This window comes from Rhipicephalus microplus, chromosome 2 (genome assembly GCF_043290135.1).
Source record: "Rhipicephalus microplus isolate Deutch F79 chromosome 2, USDA_Rmic, whole genome shotgun sequence".
Classification (NCBI taxonomy): domain Eukaryota; kingdom Metazoa; phylum Arthropoda; class Arachnida; order Ixodida; family Ixodidae; genus Rhipicephalus; species Rhipicephalus microplus.
This window is the reverse complement of record NC_134701.1, coordinates 247,653,442-247,669,747: the sequence shown is the minus strand read 5'-3', so window position 1 is coordinate 247,669,747 and position 16,306 is coordinate 247,653,442. Positions and strand designations below refer to the sequence as shown.

The 16,306-nt window shown below is 44.9% G+C and overlaps 1 protein-coding gene across 4 annotated transcripts in view; it reads left to right on the top strand.

The window, feature by feature from the left end:
* Window positions 1-16,306, top strand: part of brat (tripartite motif-containing protein brain tumor) — a 151,385-nt gene that overhangs the window by 103,847 nt on the left and 31,232 nt on the right. For all 4 annotated transcript variants that reach the window (XM_075878695.1, XM_037421259.2, XM_075878688.1 and 1 more), the window contains 2 exons: window positions 544-744; window positions 9,090-9,356. In XM_075878695.1, coding sequence (XP_075734810.1) covers window positions 544-744; window positions 9,090-9,356 — 468 coding nt within the window. The remainder of the gene's footprint in view (window positions 1-543; window positions 745-9,089; window positions 9,357-16,306) is intronic.

Below are 16,306 nucleotides of genomic sequence, written 5' to 3'. Positions count from 1 at the left end.
GCATAAGCTGAATGAAATCTCAGGTTCGTTTTTGGTAATGTCAACTTTGAGGAAAGAAAAATTATAGTTCTCACTTGATTCGTGGAAAGAGGCACGTTGCACGCCATGGAAGTGATTTTTGAAAAGTGACCATATGAGACTGCAAAATGAAGTAAGATGAAAGTAAGTTTATCAAGCAGGATGTTCAATTCAACCAAGGTACCATATATCTTGCTCTTTCTTACCGTCGAGTGAATGCAAATAGCAAAACAGACTTGTGTACACAATTGTGTATTTAATATCTGAAAGGGTTAAACTTAAAGTGCAATGCAGGATTGCGTCATGACAATGAAATTCTTGAAGTGAATGAAAGTGGCAAAGTGTGGCCTGGTTGATTACCTTGTGCAATCTTTCTTGTGTTGCTGCGTCTTTACTCTGCAGTACTTTGCGATGCTGTGAAAGGTCAAGTGAACTTTTCTGCACTTGGCAAATCATGCAAGGTGTTCATGAACAGTTAACACCTCTAGAGCCCGTACCAATGTGGTAATCGCTGCTTCGTTGCAGGTGTTGAACTGCTTGCACACCTTTTGTCAGCCATGCCTTGAGAAGGAGTGTACGGGGGACAAAGTTCGTTGTCCTCAGTGCAACCATGACACCCCCTTGCCACCAGGGGGCACAGCCGGCCTTCCTTCGGACTACGCAGTTTCGAATATCCTTGAAACTGCTGCCCTCGAAGGGGCCAGCCTTGGCTGTACAGGCTGCAAGGTGGGTAGACTGCCTGTTCATTCTGCTTACGGGACCACTCTTTCTGCAAGAATTCTGTTAACCTTTATGCAAGCTTTGCCCTGCTTTTGTAATTTAAGCTTACAGTCTAGAAAGTAGTCAGTTTCCTTTATTGCCGTGCATGCCTTTATTGCCGTGCATGCTTTGACCGAAATGTGTTGAAGAACCTAGCACATCTTGCCCTCAAATCTTCTCACATTTTGTGTGTTGGCTCTACAATCTTCTCGCATCTTGTGTGTTGGTTCTACTGATGTGATAGCTGCGCCAATTGTGTCAAGCTGCTCCAACTCCTGAAACATGCTACATACTGCTGCATCTTGGTAAAAATTTTATTACTTGCGCCAACCATGCGCCCAGACATCTCTCTTCCATTCTTTCAGTGAGAAACATCATGGCAGGTGCATGAAATTCGTAACATACCGCTATAGTTTTGAGGGGTTGTCGCAGTAGGCAGGATAGGGCTATGTAGTTGAAGCAGTTGCTGGACGCAACCCTTCCAAACAATATTGAATCGCCCATAGTGCTAAACTTCATTATCAGTCTGAATACGCTCACCGCAGGTAAACGGCCTCTCCCATATGAACATGCTAAACTGACTGCATTAGTTTTCTATTACTGCTAGATTGAGTTTTATGAAATAGCTTTCTAAATTTGGGGGGATACTCAGAGAAAGGTAATAATTACCTAGTTGTTCTTAGATGGCAATCTTAGTTGACTGCTTGTATAGATTACAGTATTTCAATATATCTATGTTGACACCAGCTGTTTATTTAATTTTTATAAGCTGAAAGTGTTTTATGCCTGTAATGTACTTATTTTATGAATATGTTGATAAAATGGACGCGAGTGGACGAGAGGTGTCGCCCTTGTTACAACAATACAAGCTATAGCCGCTGAATCAGCGTGGCCTTGGTTTCATAGAAAATATTGAAAGCTTGAAAGCACAACTAGAGCCAAGCCAAAGCCAGAACAAATGAACCATAAGTTGGAGTTGAGTCTCAGAGGCTATAGTTTAGGCCGCTACACAAACAGTGCAAAAAAGTTCGAGCTTCAAATCAGGCTAATATCCCTGTCACATGTGGCAACTTGAGTGCTTTTTGAGCAAGTGTACTTACGCTCGCGGAGTGTCATTTTGGTGGTTCGCTGCTACACGTGAAAGTGAACTTCATAAATGACTGCAGTGGTGATTGACGAATTTGTAGCACAATGTATAGTTGTTTTTGCGCCTGTGTCTCATCGTCCGATCAAATTGTTTTTGTGGAAGTAGCACCTGTGGCACACGTCATCTCAAATGAATAGATAACTCCTCACCTACACATGTGCAAGTGTGCCTAAAAGTAAACATGACGGACACAGCCATTGCACAGCATGTGCTGCGGCATCCCCCTAGCGAACGTTGCCGCAAACTTCCCGGCCGTGAGAGTAGCAAGGTCTTTTGTTATATTATGACTTGATTAACTCTTTCGCTACGGCGGAAAAACGGCACTTATTTTGTGCTTTCACAAAAAAATTTATTACTCTTGACAAAAAAGGAACATGTAGCATTGTAATATATGAAATGGTAGCTTATTGATTCGGCCTTTTATACATATAAAACACTTTGGTATGAAACTTATAGAATTGGAAAATTTAATTGTTAAATAACAAAAAACATACAAAAAGTTATACAAGCGCTTCACAAGTTAGTGAATGTAAAGAGCAAAAAAATTATTTTGAGAAATCTGAAATATACAAATTATTACTAGTTCTCTTAGCTATCATTCTAGATAAACACAAATTCAGTGCAGCATATCAACAATTTTTTTTGGCCCATCAACCTACTGGCCCCAACGACTGTGCCACTTGGCAAAACAGTCTCGTGAAGGCAGGAAGCAAAGGTAAATATTACAGGTCGAGCAGAATACGTTCGTTCTGTTTTGATTTTTCGTTTTTTCGTAGCAAAGCTTGCAGTTTCTTCTCTTTTCCATTCTTTTCGGCTGGTGCCGAACAGGATCTAGAGGGGAGAAGGGGGGTGAAAAGGGGGCGTGTCCTTGAGAAACTTCATCGTATTGAAATATCTGGTGAATCAATTCTTCTCTGAATGCCAATTGGTCAAAGTTCCTGTTTCTGAATAGTTCTTCGACATTTGGATTCTCTTTTTGGTGCTCCTGAAAACTATTTACGCACGCAATGTCCACAGCATGAAAAAACAATGTTTTCCACCAACGTACACACTTTCTGAGTACGTTGTACGTGGCAATTATTTGGTCAGACTTGTCCACACCGAGCATTCCGGTGTTATACTCATGAACAAGGAGGGGCTTCTTTATGTTATTCACAACCCACTGGCCCCCCCTTTTCTCTCTCCTTTTAGCAGCAACGTGTTTATTTGCTGTGTGCATCGTGCTCATCAGACACACAGAACGTCGATCCTTCCATTCCATGAAAAGGATGTTGCCTTCCCGAATCCAGCGAACGTCCTCACGCTGCGCCCTTCTTTCCCACACAGCATCCTTCAATTCATTTGGGAAGCCCCGACGATCTTTGCGAGTGGTCCCACAGGCAAGCGTCGTGTGCTCAAGGAGGTATTAGAATAATTTTGCCGACGTATAAAAGTTATCCATAAAAATTTTATATCCCTGATGAAGATACTCTGTGCAAAGCCGAGTCACAACGTCAAACGCTAATCCATGGGGTCCAGGTACCTCGCGTTTTCCAGTGTACACAAAAAAATTTATTGTATAGCCGGTATTCGAATCCGCCAGCACCCACAGCTTATATCCAAATTTCGTCACTTTGTCCCGAATGTACTGCCTGATTCCTGACCTCGCTTTTGATTTTACCATGCGTTCATCCACGGCAAGGTTGCGCTGTGGTTGAAACAAATTTTGTGACTGCAGATTTATGTGTCGCAGGAGCCATGACACCCTCCAAGTTTTCCCATCAGATGCTGCAGCCTCAAGATCTTCCGGGTCCCCTACGCTCGGGAAAGCTAAAAGTGCAAAGAATCGGTCCCGTCTCATAATATTTGGTGGGAGAAGGCTTGAAAATATCCCCGTCGTCCGCCAGTACATGTGGAGCCGTGGTACATCAACAACCCCCATGTAGATGATAAGTCCGATAAACCTAAGCATCTCCAGTGGCATTACCTCTTCCCAGGAGCCGTCCCGGCGAGCGTAGGTTTGCCGGTCCAAAATACGCATCCAGGCATACTTGTTAGTGTTGTCACTTAACGTCTGAAGCACTTCCGTTGTGAAAAACAAAAGAAAAAATCAAGCGCCCTTGAGAAGCGACGCACGTCACTCCGTAGCACTGCTGCAAGATGGGCACCAGGCTGTCTTACGGGTGAAAACTTCATCCGGCGTGCTGGATTTGGCAAAACATCCTTGCCGTACGTTGTTGAGACCCTAAGCAAGGAAAGGATACCATTATCGTCAAATATCAAGTGCGTTTTTCCTTCATAAGCAGTGCGAAGTCAAAAACGATACTTACTTGGTAGTACTTATTGAAGTCTGAGGCGTCTGGTCTGAAGTGTCATCGTCAGAACTCGACTCTGAATCTTCAAAATCGTCACTCGAGTCGTCTGCACTATTCGGATCGAAAAAATCGTTGGTAGAAGCGGCCGAAGTGCTTGCAACAGCAATCGGCTGTCGTAGCGGGCGACGGGAAGTGGCGGCCATTATCACGTAAAACAAAACTGGATTCCATTCAAACTGCACACGAGGGCGCGGCTCAGCGGGCGAAATGTAAACCAAGAAAGGTGAAAATGAAAAGTGGGTTGCCCAGGCTTAGGCTAGATGGCGCTACATGTCCGTAAAACGCGAGTTTTCAATTTTTGCGGGAGATTTGAAATCATCAGAACTCCGTGTCCGATGGCCTATGGGTTCGTAGCGAAAGGGTTAATAGATATCGGTATTTCTCAAAACAGAAACAATGGTTTAAAAATAGTATGAGCGCCACTTTAGGCAACATTGTATTTCTGTGCAAACCACTGGTACCGAGGTAACACATTTCGTCACAGTGAAGTGAGGTTGGGGAACACACTTGCCAGGAAGTGTACTTTGCATCGAGTGGCGCTAAACTTTTACGTGTGACAGCTTGCAAATGAGGCTTGTGGTGAAGTGTACTTGCTCAAAGTGCACTTGAGTTGCCACGTGTGACAGGGGTATAAGCTTCACTGAAAGCCCAGTCTTTTTTTTTTCCCCCGAGCTTGACTGGCTTGGTGGTGCACAGGCCACTTGCCCATTATGAGATACTTCTAGCACCAATCTAGTCCACCATTTGTTTTCCGTGCTTCGTAGTGGTATTGATGATGGTTCAGTACATTTTCGGGATGGTGTGATCACCGTCGCTGCAGTTCACCACAGGCAGCTAGCAACAGTTAACAAGAGATGATAGGCTTGCCTTGCCGCCGCGCCGAAATCGCTGCACCTGCAGTAGGCTTATCACTGCTGTTTACCACCAGATGCCACGCTGGGATGACCACAGACAATTGTTTACAATGCGTCATGGCTGCATTGTGATCATGTGATTGGTCCGATTGGCAGCATATCTGTCAATGTTCTCTGCCGGTTGCCAGCATCAGTACACAACAGATGCTGCCATTACCTATTGTTCACCACCACAGCCATGCCGTGATCACTGCGGACTAGGCTTATTGCTGCCTTCCTCTGGATTTGGCTGCCTCAGTATGGTGGAACGCTTCGTCGAGCGCCGTAATTGCCTGAGTGTGTCAAAAAAGCTCAACATTCTAGCAGAAATTGCGGCTTGTCAAGAAAGACTGTTGGCGAGATATGCGCCCAGCGAAAGAAACTGTTGAAAGAAGCGCCAGAGCCAGCGTTTCGAAGCTGCACAAGTCATCCGATCCAGCTGTGGAAGAGGCACTTCCTCTGTGAATACAGGTGGCACAAAGCCCGAACATCCGGCTCAACCGACCCTTAATTAAATATAGAGCCAAGCAACAGGCATTCGGTCTTGCCATTGAGTTTGAGGCCAGCCAAGGATGGTTTGACAGATTCAAGTGCCATCATAGCATCAGCTAAAAAGCTGTTTGTGATAAAATCTCATTCGGGAGTTCAACTGAACGTTGGCCCACACGTATCTATAATAATTATGACTGGCGCTTGGAGCGATGTCAAATAAAGCATCGTCGTAAACTTCCCTTGCAGGCCAGGTGACCACTTCAGGTACGTCATGACCGCTGACAACGGTGTACGTTGCCTCAGAGAATTCTTCAGCATAAGCATTTCTGGGCACCATCTCGGACAGTGAGCAATTTCATCGGTGTACATGACGGCGTAGCTGTTTCTGACCGGATCGATGTTGAGATCGTGGCTTTCGTTGCCGGTGCCGCGGAAGTGTAACCATATGATTATGAATATGCTAATGGTTTCGCTGCCGCTGCTAACCAACCTTTTGCCGTGCTACAAAGCTTGCATGCTTGCATCGGTGTTATGTGTCAATCAATGCTATTGTGGCCGAAGGAGCTGAATTCGCTTATTTGAAAAGCTTCAATGATGTTGAAGATGACTGAAACTTGACGACGCGCTAAAAGCAAGACAAGTTTACGATCTAGTTTCATGCGAAATAAGGTGCGGCAACTTGCGGTTCACACCTTGTTCTTCATCATATAGTGAGCAAGTTATGTTAGCGCTTGTAACGTTTTCTGAGGCCTGAAATGCTGCAATGTAGGCCTTAATTATGCATATTTTGTATTTCGAACTATTGATATATCAAACTATTTGCAATCCCCTTTAAGTTCGATATATCCGGGATCGTCTGTATATGCAAGCCTCCTGTTGATGGGCACTGAAGTAGCATGCGTTCCAGCACCTTTAGAAGCAAATCTCCCCCCTTTCTTGCATGTTTTCATGCTTGTTCTTGACGGGCAGGGTTTTTCCTCTCTGCTTCGACAGCAAGCCTCCCCAGCAGAGTGCCGTTACTGCATGGACCCTCCTAATGACTGAGATGGGCCAACTTGCATCTCTGCTTCAGCCGCATTCGTCGTCCCTCCCCGCTTGCGTGCATTTACCTGCCAGTAGTACTTACGATGAATGGAGGTATATTACGAATGTGGACATTATAACGGGACATGATGGCAACGGCGACTGCAAAAACCTGTCGAGTTTCCATATTGCTGTCACAATCATAAGGCTATTGCACGATATCACTTAGTGTTTAAAAAAATGCAGCATTGGACAAATGCTTCACATGTGCTGTTAAACAGGGCAAAATGAATGCTCTCTGACTGCTCCAAACTTGTTCGAAAATGCCTTTCTGGCTGCTCCAAGCATGCTGCAAAAGGCACTTGTGCCTGCTCCTACGACTGCTTCCAAACCCATGTACCATGTTCCACCTCTGCCCATTTTCAAGGTGGTTTCACAGCAGTAAACAAATGCTAAGCCGTGGAACACTCACCCAGCAGAAATCCGAATTCCACGAAGCCCCCTCTTCAAAGTTAAGTGAATGAACTACTCTCACATCGATTAATGATTTTTTAAGTTTAAAAGATTGTTATACAGGCTTATATGCTCAAACTAAATTATATTTTAAAATGTAACATATTTTGTAGGTTATCACATGTTTTCTCATAAAAGTCAAATCCTGCTATTATTTGAAGTTGTTTCTACTTTTTCTGGACCATAAAGAGAAAAGACATCGCACAGGCCATATTTCAAGTTTTAAATAATATTGTGAATATTTCTTAGGTCTTGACAAATATGCCAATTTTTTCCTTTTATAAATGTGATATATACACTTCATTCAAGACCTATCGGGAGGGGGCACCTTGAAAGCTGCACGCAGCGCCACTTGTGAGGCAATGGGCGTGCAACGTTTTAGTCTTAGCAGACAACAGTACCTCATCGCTTTGAAAGTTGTGGTGGCTCAGGCACCCATAATCGATGCATTAGTTCCTCGAGGAAAATTTAAAAGATATCATAGGGGGACATTTTTCTGCGATGCCACCATGAATAATAAATGGGAAAACCTGCACGAAAGCGGCCACGTTTTGCAGGTTAGTGAGCACCTTGCTGCCTGTAATCAGTACTGATGGCTAAATGCATGCGCCTGTTGTGCGTGATTGAAGATGCTTACTTCATAACTGTCGCAGTAACCTGTCATTCTCTCACACTTGGAATATTTTTAGTGCATGCCATTACCCGCGTACTTCCAAAATGCTAGGAGCATTTAGAAATGTTGATGGCTTCACGGCCGCTCGCCTAGAGTTAATGTGGAGCGATGAGTTGATAATAGCTCAAAATCATAAATGTTTAGTGGCATAAAAAGTTCAATGACAATCCAAAACCACCGTATGATTATGAGACGCCGAAGTGGTGGACTCCAGAAATTTCAACTACCTCGCGCATTTCCGCTTCTGTCGGAAATGCGGTTGCCGCGGCCGGGATTCGATCCCGCGACCTGCGTGTAAGCAGCCAAGTGCGTTAGCCACGAGACCACGGTGGCGGGTGCAGCATAAGAAGTTTGTTCTAAATGAACTTTATTTTACACACTGTAATAGCACAAGATGAGAACTTTGCAACTAATTACATATTTGAAATCGGCATAATAGCCTAGATATACGGCTAAAATTTTATTGTCCTGGGCTGCAGATTAACACTTTTTTTTTACCGAATTGCATCTCTTCTTAAGTGCACGGCAAATCCCTAGAACTCCGCTCGCACTTGGTGAATTCTTAAAATTTTTGCGGCAGTCGATTTGTGAGGCAGTGAACTCTTAATGAAAATATCTGATGATTATTTGGGAAAATGTTGCAGGGCTCCTTTAAAGCAGGTGTTAGAGAATGTCTTTGCCCATGTAGGGGTGGCGATAGTGGGAAGCTTCTTGGCGTGAAAGTTGAAGAGGTCGATACACTAGACGGGACGCTCTACGCACTAATTCCAGTATAGTACATGAATATTGGATGAAAGGGGACAAGAAGGGCAAACGTTCTTTCTGTCACTGACTATTCTTGGCTGAATCTATTGTGTGTCACTCACTGGCAGTAATGAATGATGACGCTTCCAAGACTGCCAATCGTGGATTTTTGTGCACATTTGATCTCTGAAAATGGATAAATTTGTGAATCCTTCAGGGCGCACCCCATTGTATAAATAGGGTTTAAATTTTGCTTGTATGGTGCTCTATATGTATGGCACGTAAAACTAAGCTTTCTAGAAACCTCGTTGCAGCAGGCCTTTCAACCAGCTGTTAGCTTATGCAGTGCTTGTCTACACTTTCGACCATCGCGTTTACTGCTTCGATCGTAACAGTCAGTGCCTCCTTGCTGTCTGACCGTTTCTGCCTGACCCCCCCCCCCCCCCCCCCTTTTTTTTTTTTTTTTTTTTTAGGGCAAGGAGTCCAGCGCAGTTGCACGGTGCTTTGACTGTGCCAACTTCCTGTGTCCCAACTGCGTGATGGCCCATCAGTTCATGCACTGCTTCGAGGGCCACCGAGTACTGACACTAGGGGAGCTTCAGAGTGCGCGGGATGGGCTGCGAGCGCCACAGGACAAACCGGTTGCCTGCCTGCGCCATCGATCAGAAGCCCTGCGTTACTTCTGCCGCTCATGTGACACGCCCGTCTGCAAGGAATGTGCCTTGCTTGACCACCCAAAGGTTTGTTGGACTGCTAGTCTAAATGCTAGTCAGCTAGTCTAAATGCTAGACTGCTAGTCTGAAAATGACCAAGATTCTCACTGCTTTGATAGTTTAACCGAAAAATTGCCCAAGAGAAATGTGGGACTGTAATGGTCAAAATGCTGTGAGAAATATGGGTAATATGGCAAAAGTTAAAAGTACAAGCTGGTTAATTTGTAGCTTAGGTTTTTCGGTAAATGGAAGCAAGTAGCGTGGTCCAATTAAGCACCAAACTCCTTGCATTAATGGGAGACATCGGGATCAAATTGCGAAAGTAGCTTAAAAACAATTTTTTAAAAACACTCATTTTGGCATCAGCAGTGTCTTACTTATGCATTGTGTGAACGATTATGCTGGAAATACTTTTTAGTGCCTGAAAATAAAAGTTTTGTTAGACCGGTGGATGAAAATGAAACTCAGTCGTGCTAGGACATCACAACGCAGTGCACCATATCCAGTCTTTCCTGCCACTGAGCACCACCACTAGCATGGTGTCGTTTCAAAGCTTGAAGTTCTGCCTTTCTACTCCCTCCCCTTTTGCTTACAATCACCGCATTTCCCAACACATGCTCTTGTGCCACTTAATTGAGACCAGAGCTAAGTGCACACATGTTCCTGGTCTCGTTTTGATGAAACGACCATCTAATGCTCTTACTAGCAGGAGAGTGTTGTCGTTTCATTTAGAAAAGTTCATAACATGAGAAAGTGCGTCTGCGGGATAGTTCAGTGTGACATCTCCATCAGCTTTGAACTGCTGAGAATGCGTCAACACTGCTACGCCTGTGCGGTTTTATTGTACTTTAAAATTACCGTGAAACCCTGTGCATAGTCAGAGGTTGCTCAAGTTTTTGCGATGTAGTTTCATCCCAGGACTATAAGCAGATCCTAAGAACTTTCAGCCAACACTTCAGTTTTGGTTTCGGTGTTGCGAAGCGCAATCATCATCATTAGGCCACTGCATTTGCTAACGTTAGAATTAGTTCTCCTTTTCAACGTCCACGATCATACACTATGTGAAGACTGCGAAAGCAATATCTGGCTACATTTAAAAGCAAGGTCATCTCGGCTGCCGAAAACCATCAGCGACTGTGCTGCAGGGTGGCAGTTTGGCGTAGATAAGGGAAGCAGTCTTAGTTGGGGAAAGCCAAAGGAAGCCCTCTCTGTGGTCAGCGGCCTGAGAAGTTTCCGAAATAAACCTGTTGTACATGTGACTGCTCAAGGCTGACCTCGCTGCTGTCGTGTGCGAGGCCCACAAAAGAAGAAAGGACACAGTGATGCACTGATCTGTATTGGCAGTGTGTTTCTTTTACGTATAACTCATTCTTGCATTGCACAATTTAGTGCTGTGCATCGTCTTTGCCTGTCTTGGTTCACATTTGTACCCTAAATTTAGCGTTTAATTACGGGCCGTATTCTGAGAAAACGCTCTTGGCAACAGGGCTACTTTGTCTGCCATAGAATCCTCTTCCTGGAGCAATTAAAGCGATAACTGTATTCTACAATCAGCCAATTGGTGGCACACATTGAAAGGGATAGATGGGAATGGGTCATCCCATAGGTGGGAGATCAATGGGAGAGGAATAGATAGGATGGCGTCAGAATATGGCCTCAGCAGTCAGCTGAATCGAGCACCAGTAAGCGAACTGAGGTCATCCGCAAGACTTCGCTGGTTTTAAAGCTGCAGCATTGTTTTGCCTCCAGGTTGTCATCTGTCTACGATTCATGTAAATGAGGCCAGGATGAGAAGAATCTCTGATGTTAGGTCACATGACGTGCTGGTAGGCCCACTGAATCTGGACGCAGTCTGTCATCCGAATGTCTCTAGTTGCAACACTATTCAGACTGTTGCCTGCAGAAAGCTCTGAAAGTGCATACAGTGAAACTTTGAATATAGGCTCCCGAGTTACTTGATGATCCGGTTTTCGCGATCCGGTTTTCACGACCAATTTGTTTGGTCCCACTGAAATCCCCATATGGGTAACGTATGGAAAACCTTGTTTATACGGCACAATTTTATGCCGACTCTGCATCTTGCAACGACTTTTCAATTCCGTCCAAATAAAAAAAAAATCTTTACTCGCAGCAAGCATTGACCAAATACTCACAAATGTTAAATATGAATGTGCATGCCCCTCGATTGATTATTACGAAAGAAAAGGTTGAGACAGGATGTCTTATAATAAAACTTTATTTTCCTGGTGGTTCATGCACTTCTGCATACGCTTTGATTGCTTGCGTACGCAGAATCGTTACCTAGAGAAGCTTCGTCCAGAGTAGCTTCAGCTAGCCGGAGAGCTCATTTCTGAGATGTTGATATTTTCATGTTTTCGTTCTGTGGAAACTTTTCCCGGTTGGCGTTCAGCTGATATCCTGCTTTGTTTTGTGGCACTCGCAGTCAGAATCCTGAGCACGAAAAAGGCGCAATGCAGCTATTTTCACTGTACAAAATAACTTTCTTTTGAAAGAAACATTCCTTAAAACAGTGCAGTGATGGAAGTGCTGCTCCAATTGCTCCAAACTGCTCCAAAAGTGGAACGCTGCTCCATGCTGCTCCAAAGTGCAATATTTGCTAGTAACTGCACCATACCTGCTCCGAAGTGGTGTTGGCTAACTAAAAACAATGAGATTGAACCATGTGACCATTCAGTGAGCCTAAACGAAACCAAAAGCAAGCTGGACACACTATCATCTTAGTATGCTTCTCAGCAGAATGAAAAGAGAAAAATCACAAGGGTTGACACAAATCGGGCTATGTTGGCCATTTAGAGTTTTAATATAGGTTGCCCTTTTATCTATATCAGAATCAAATAATTCTTTGAGATAAATTGAAAAAAAAAAAAAAAGACGAGCATGAGGTCCGCTCTTCAGCAATTGCATTGTTCTTGTTCATTCTTTTTTTAAACCTTTTTGCAATATCCTTTTTGCAATTCACACAGCTGAGCGGCATTTAACACAGGTATGCAGTAGCTGTGCTATTAAATAAGCTTTAAAAGTTGATTGTGCTATACTTAACACGTAACTTGATCATATCACAAGCTATAGCAGGTAAATCTCGAGGCGGATACTTGCAAGGGTCGTCCTCTTCAGCCTGAACAGAAGGGAAGTTCGGACCCCCCTGACACCCCTAAGATTTACGCTAATGATGTGAATCTGTCCTCTCAGTCTATCCCTCCCTGTTTCCGTATTTCACCTTGCGCTACAAAAATTCTTCCAAACGCATCGCCAACAAGCCCACATTAACTCTCAGCGACTGTACTGCTTGTGTTCTAGCTGCGTACTTGCATGCTGCATGTTTAACAATATTGCTACGTGCCAGTCTGCTTTCTTCTACGTCTCCATGCACTGGCACGTAGACACGCCATGCACCGTCTTTCTTGCGGACTAGCGCTACAGGAGAAGCCCAAGGACTGCAGGATGGCTCAATGATGTCCTTGGTGAGCATTTGTCGACGTCACTTTGGATAATGTGACGCTCGGCCGCCGACACCCAATATGCACGCCTATGAATAGGATGCGCATTACCAGTGTTTATGAGGTGGGTCATACCTGTAGCTTTCCCCAACAAACGGCCGCTGAGGTCAAAAACATCGATGTAGGACAGCAGAACCTGGTGGAGCTTGACAGTCTGCTGCGGCGTTAAGTTGGAAGCAATCATCGACGTAATAGCGCTGTGGGAGCAAGTGTCAGATTGATTTTGAGTGTGGGGGTCAGAAGGAGCAGCCATCGTGAAAACATCTACCGCATTGTCTTCTAAGGTGCAGAGCAACGCCAAAGAGATCCCTTGTGGCAGCACTTTAGGTGTCAAGCTAAAGTTGACAACTGGGATGGACAACTGGGATGATTTCCTGCAGTGGACAGAATAGAGTGCGGTAATGTAATGCCACGGTTTAAGAGGACATCGGTGATAGGGGTCAGAACATAGTCACCATCGGGAACTGGTGGTATTAGACGAGCTCTACGAAGGTTAGGGTCTGTGGAGGGAGGCGCGTATGTTCTGTTGTGCAGAGGTGGCTCGGCCGTTGTGCAAGAGGTTCTGTTGCGCGCAAGTGTAGACGGAGCGTACTGGTCGAACAGTCTATGAGGGCAGAATGCGCAAACAGGAAGTTGAAGCCTAAGATTACGTCGTGGGGGTATTTATCAAGGACGGTGAAGAGAACTGCGTGTCGATCCACAATGCTTACACGAGCAGAGCACATTCCAATGATAGATGCTATTCCGCCATCCGCAACACGGACGAACTGAGTGGTCGCAGGTGGGAGAACCTTGTTGAGCTTGCGGCGAGAATCACTCGTCATCGCGGAAAGTTGAGCGCCAGTGTCGACAAGAGCAGTGACATGTATGCCATCTATTTGTACGTCTATCCGTATTGTCAAGAGCGGATTTTCTGTCAGTCCGAGCGATACAGCGCCATCTCCGGGGGCTGCAACACTTAGTTTTTCGTCGAAGAGCCTCGTGGGAAGGCAGGGAAAGACGGTCAGCGGGGCTGTGGAGAACGAGACTGGGGACGTTGGGGGTGTGGAGAGCGGTGTTCAGTAGCGGTGTTGAGTTGCAGGTTCCTGGGCAAAATGGTCGCGGCTGGTCTCATGGAGATTGTCAGGACGTGCATGAAAGTGACGAGAGGAGGCGGTGAAATAGTGAATTCCCAAGCTGGCGATTTCCTGCCGGACGACTGCTTGAATGAGGGGCAACGTAATGTGAGGAGAGGGGTCAGGGGACGTTGGTCCCATCTTAACTGGAGCAGCCGCTTCAAGTTCTCGCTTGACGAGTCGCGTCAAGTTGTCACAGGTGTCTGGTGGATGATAATGTGTCGAGACACGAGGACATCGCAGCAGTGTTTGGAAGGCGCTGGAACTGATGGAAGATGCACCTGCTTTTAGCTTGTTGGAACCGGCGGCATTCTTAAATAATCGCATCAACAGACGACACATTGTTGAATACCAACAGGTTGAACAAATTGTCGGCGATACCCTTAAGAATATGTGCAACTTTGTCAGGCTCGGACATGTTTTCGTCAGCTTGGTGGTATAGTGAGAGGACAGCCTGAATGTAACTGATGTAGAACTCCGTGGAAGACTGTGCGCGGGTCAACAACTCATTCTTCGCAGCTTCAGAATGACCAAAGGGGTTGCCAAAAAGCTCACGGATCTTTTCCTTGAAGCTGTCCCAGCTTGTAATATCATGCTCATGGTTGTCAAACCAAACACCAGGGGTTCGGTCGAGATAAAAGATGACGTTCGCAAGCGTAAGTGTGGGGTCCCACCTGTAAGTGGCGCTGATGCATTAGTAGAGGCCTAGCCACTGGTCGATGTCGGAACCCTCGCGGCCCGAGAACACGCCAGGGTCTTTGAGGGCGGTAAGTGTCAGGCATAAGGACGGGCGACCGGGGAGGATGTAGCGGAGTCTTGAGTGGTCATGTTGAAAGCTGCAAGGGAGCGTCCGCTTCGGAGTTCCGTGGCGAGGACGGGGATCGCACAACTCCACCGAATATGTTACGAGAAGAAGACAGACTCAGAGGGGTAGTCACAGATTTATTTACAGCTCGTTAAGCGAGCAGCGCCAGCCACAGAAATTAGCTCGCGCCAGTCTATCTGCTTTTATTCTTCGTCTCCATGCACTGGCACGTAGCAATGTAAATATTTATGAGATGTCTAAGTTATACTTTAGGCTTCAGGAGTCGTTGGGAACATGCAAATGCTCCGTAAACACCAATAGCCACCATAATCTAGAAATTTTTATGCTTCGAAGACACTCAAGGCTGCTCCAAAGTACCATTTTTTTTTGCTCCAGAATCTACTCCAAGAAGCAAACTTTTGCTTCCATCACTGACAGCGGGACATAACTAGTTGTGCTTCATAAGGCAATAAATTAACTCGGTCAAGCACGAAGGCTAGGACGCCAACTCGCGAACTTTTGGTCCAACGCCATTATGTGATCGTGATGACACTGCATCTAACTCTTCTAACGGGAGGCTGTTGGCAATGTGGTTTCAGCTTAGTTTTCACACACAGGCAATTTTTTTTACTCAATTTTCGGTAGAAAGACACATGTTGGATTAAGTTTTTTAAAGTTTAGAATGAAAATTCTTTAGCACTTGCCTCGGCTAAGTAATGCTGCCATTGGCAAGAATAATTTAAATTCAATCTGCCTTCCTTGGGGAAGTAGAAGGTTGTGTCATGGGCTTGTTCAGGCGGTCTGTACTCGTTTATTTGTAGAAGCCTAAGTGTCACTGCCTGTATTCTTAGTTTTTCGATTATACGATGCCCAAATTATATGACAGTTTGGGTGGCCCCGTAAAAGTCGTATAGTCTAAGTTCTATTGTAATTTGTGCGAAGCGTACTTCAAGACAACATTTTTGGCAGTCTTCAGAAGAAATAATGGACTGCAATAATCTGAATGCATTTTCAGAACTTGAAATCACATTTGTCTTTGGCTAGTATATGGATTTAAAGTTTCATTGTTGCTTTACGATAGCTCATCACAATAGCACAAATAGCTCTGCTACAAAAGACTGCTCTTGCCATGTTATCTTTCAGCTTTCAGTTTTTTGTTTCTGGCCATAACTACACTTATTCCGAAGTACCAAATTCACTCAAAAATAGGTCGGGCACGAATATAGATCTGCCCCTAATTATAGCGCTCTATGAGAAAAAGAAAAATTAGAATATAGGTTGACCCACAACTTTATTCACAATAAGTTTTCTTCAGCCCTTTAGTCGCTGCCAGGAGGGTCGGATTATTTGCAGGCACCCTCGGCATCTTTAATGACATTGTTCTCGCTACCATTGAATGCGTTTGAAATGCAACACTTTTTAAAGGACCTCTAAAAACCACCCTGCGGTCAAAATTTAGCTGAGGTGAGGAAGTTGTGCCGGAGTTTACAACGAACACGTAGCCGTGAGAATTTTTCGAAACGGCGCTGTAATAACAGG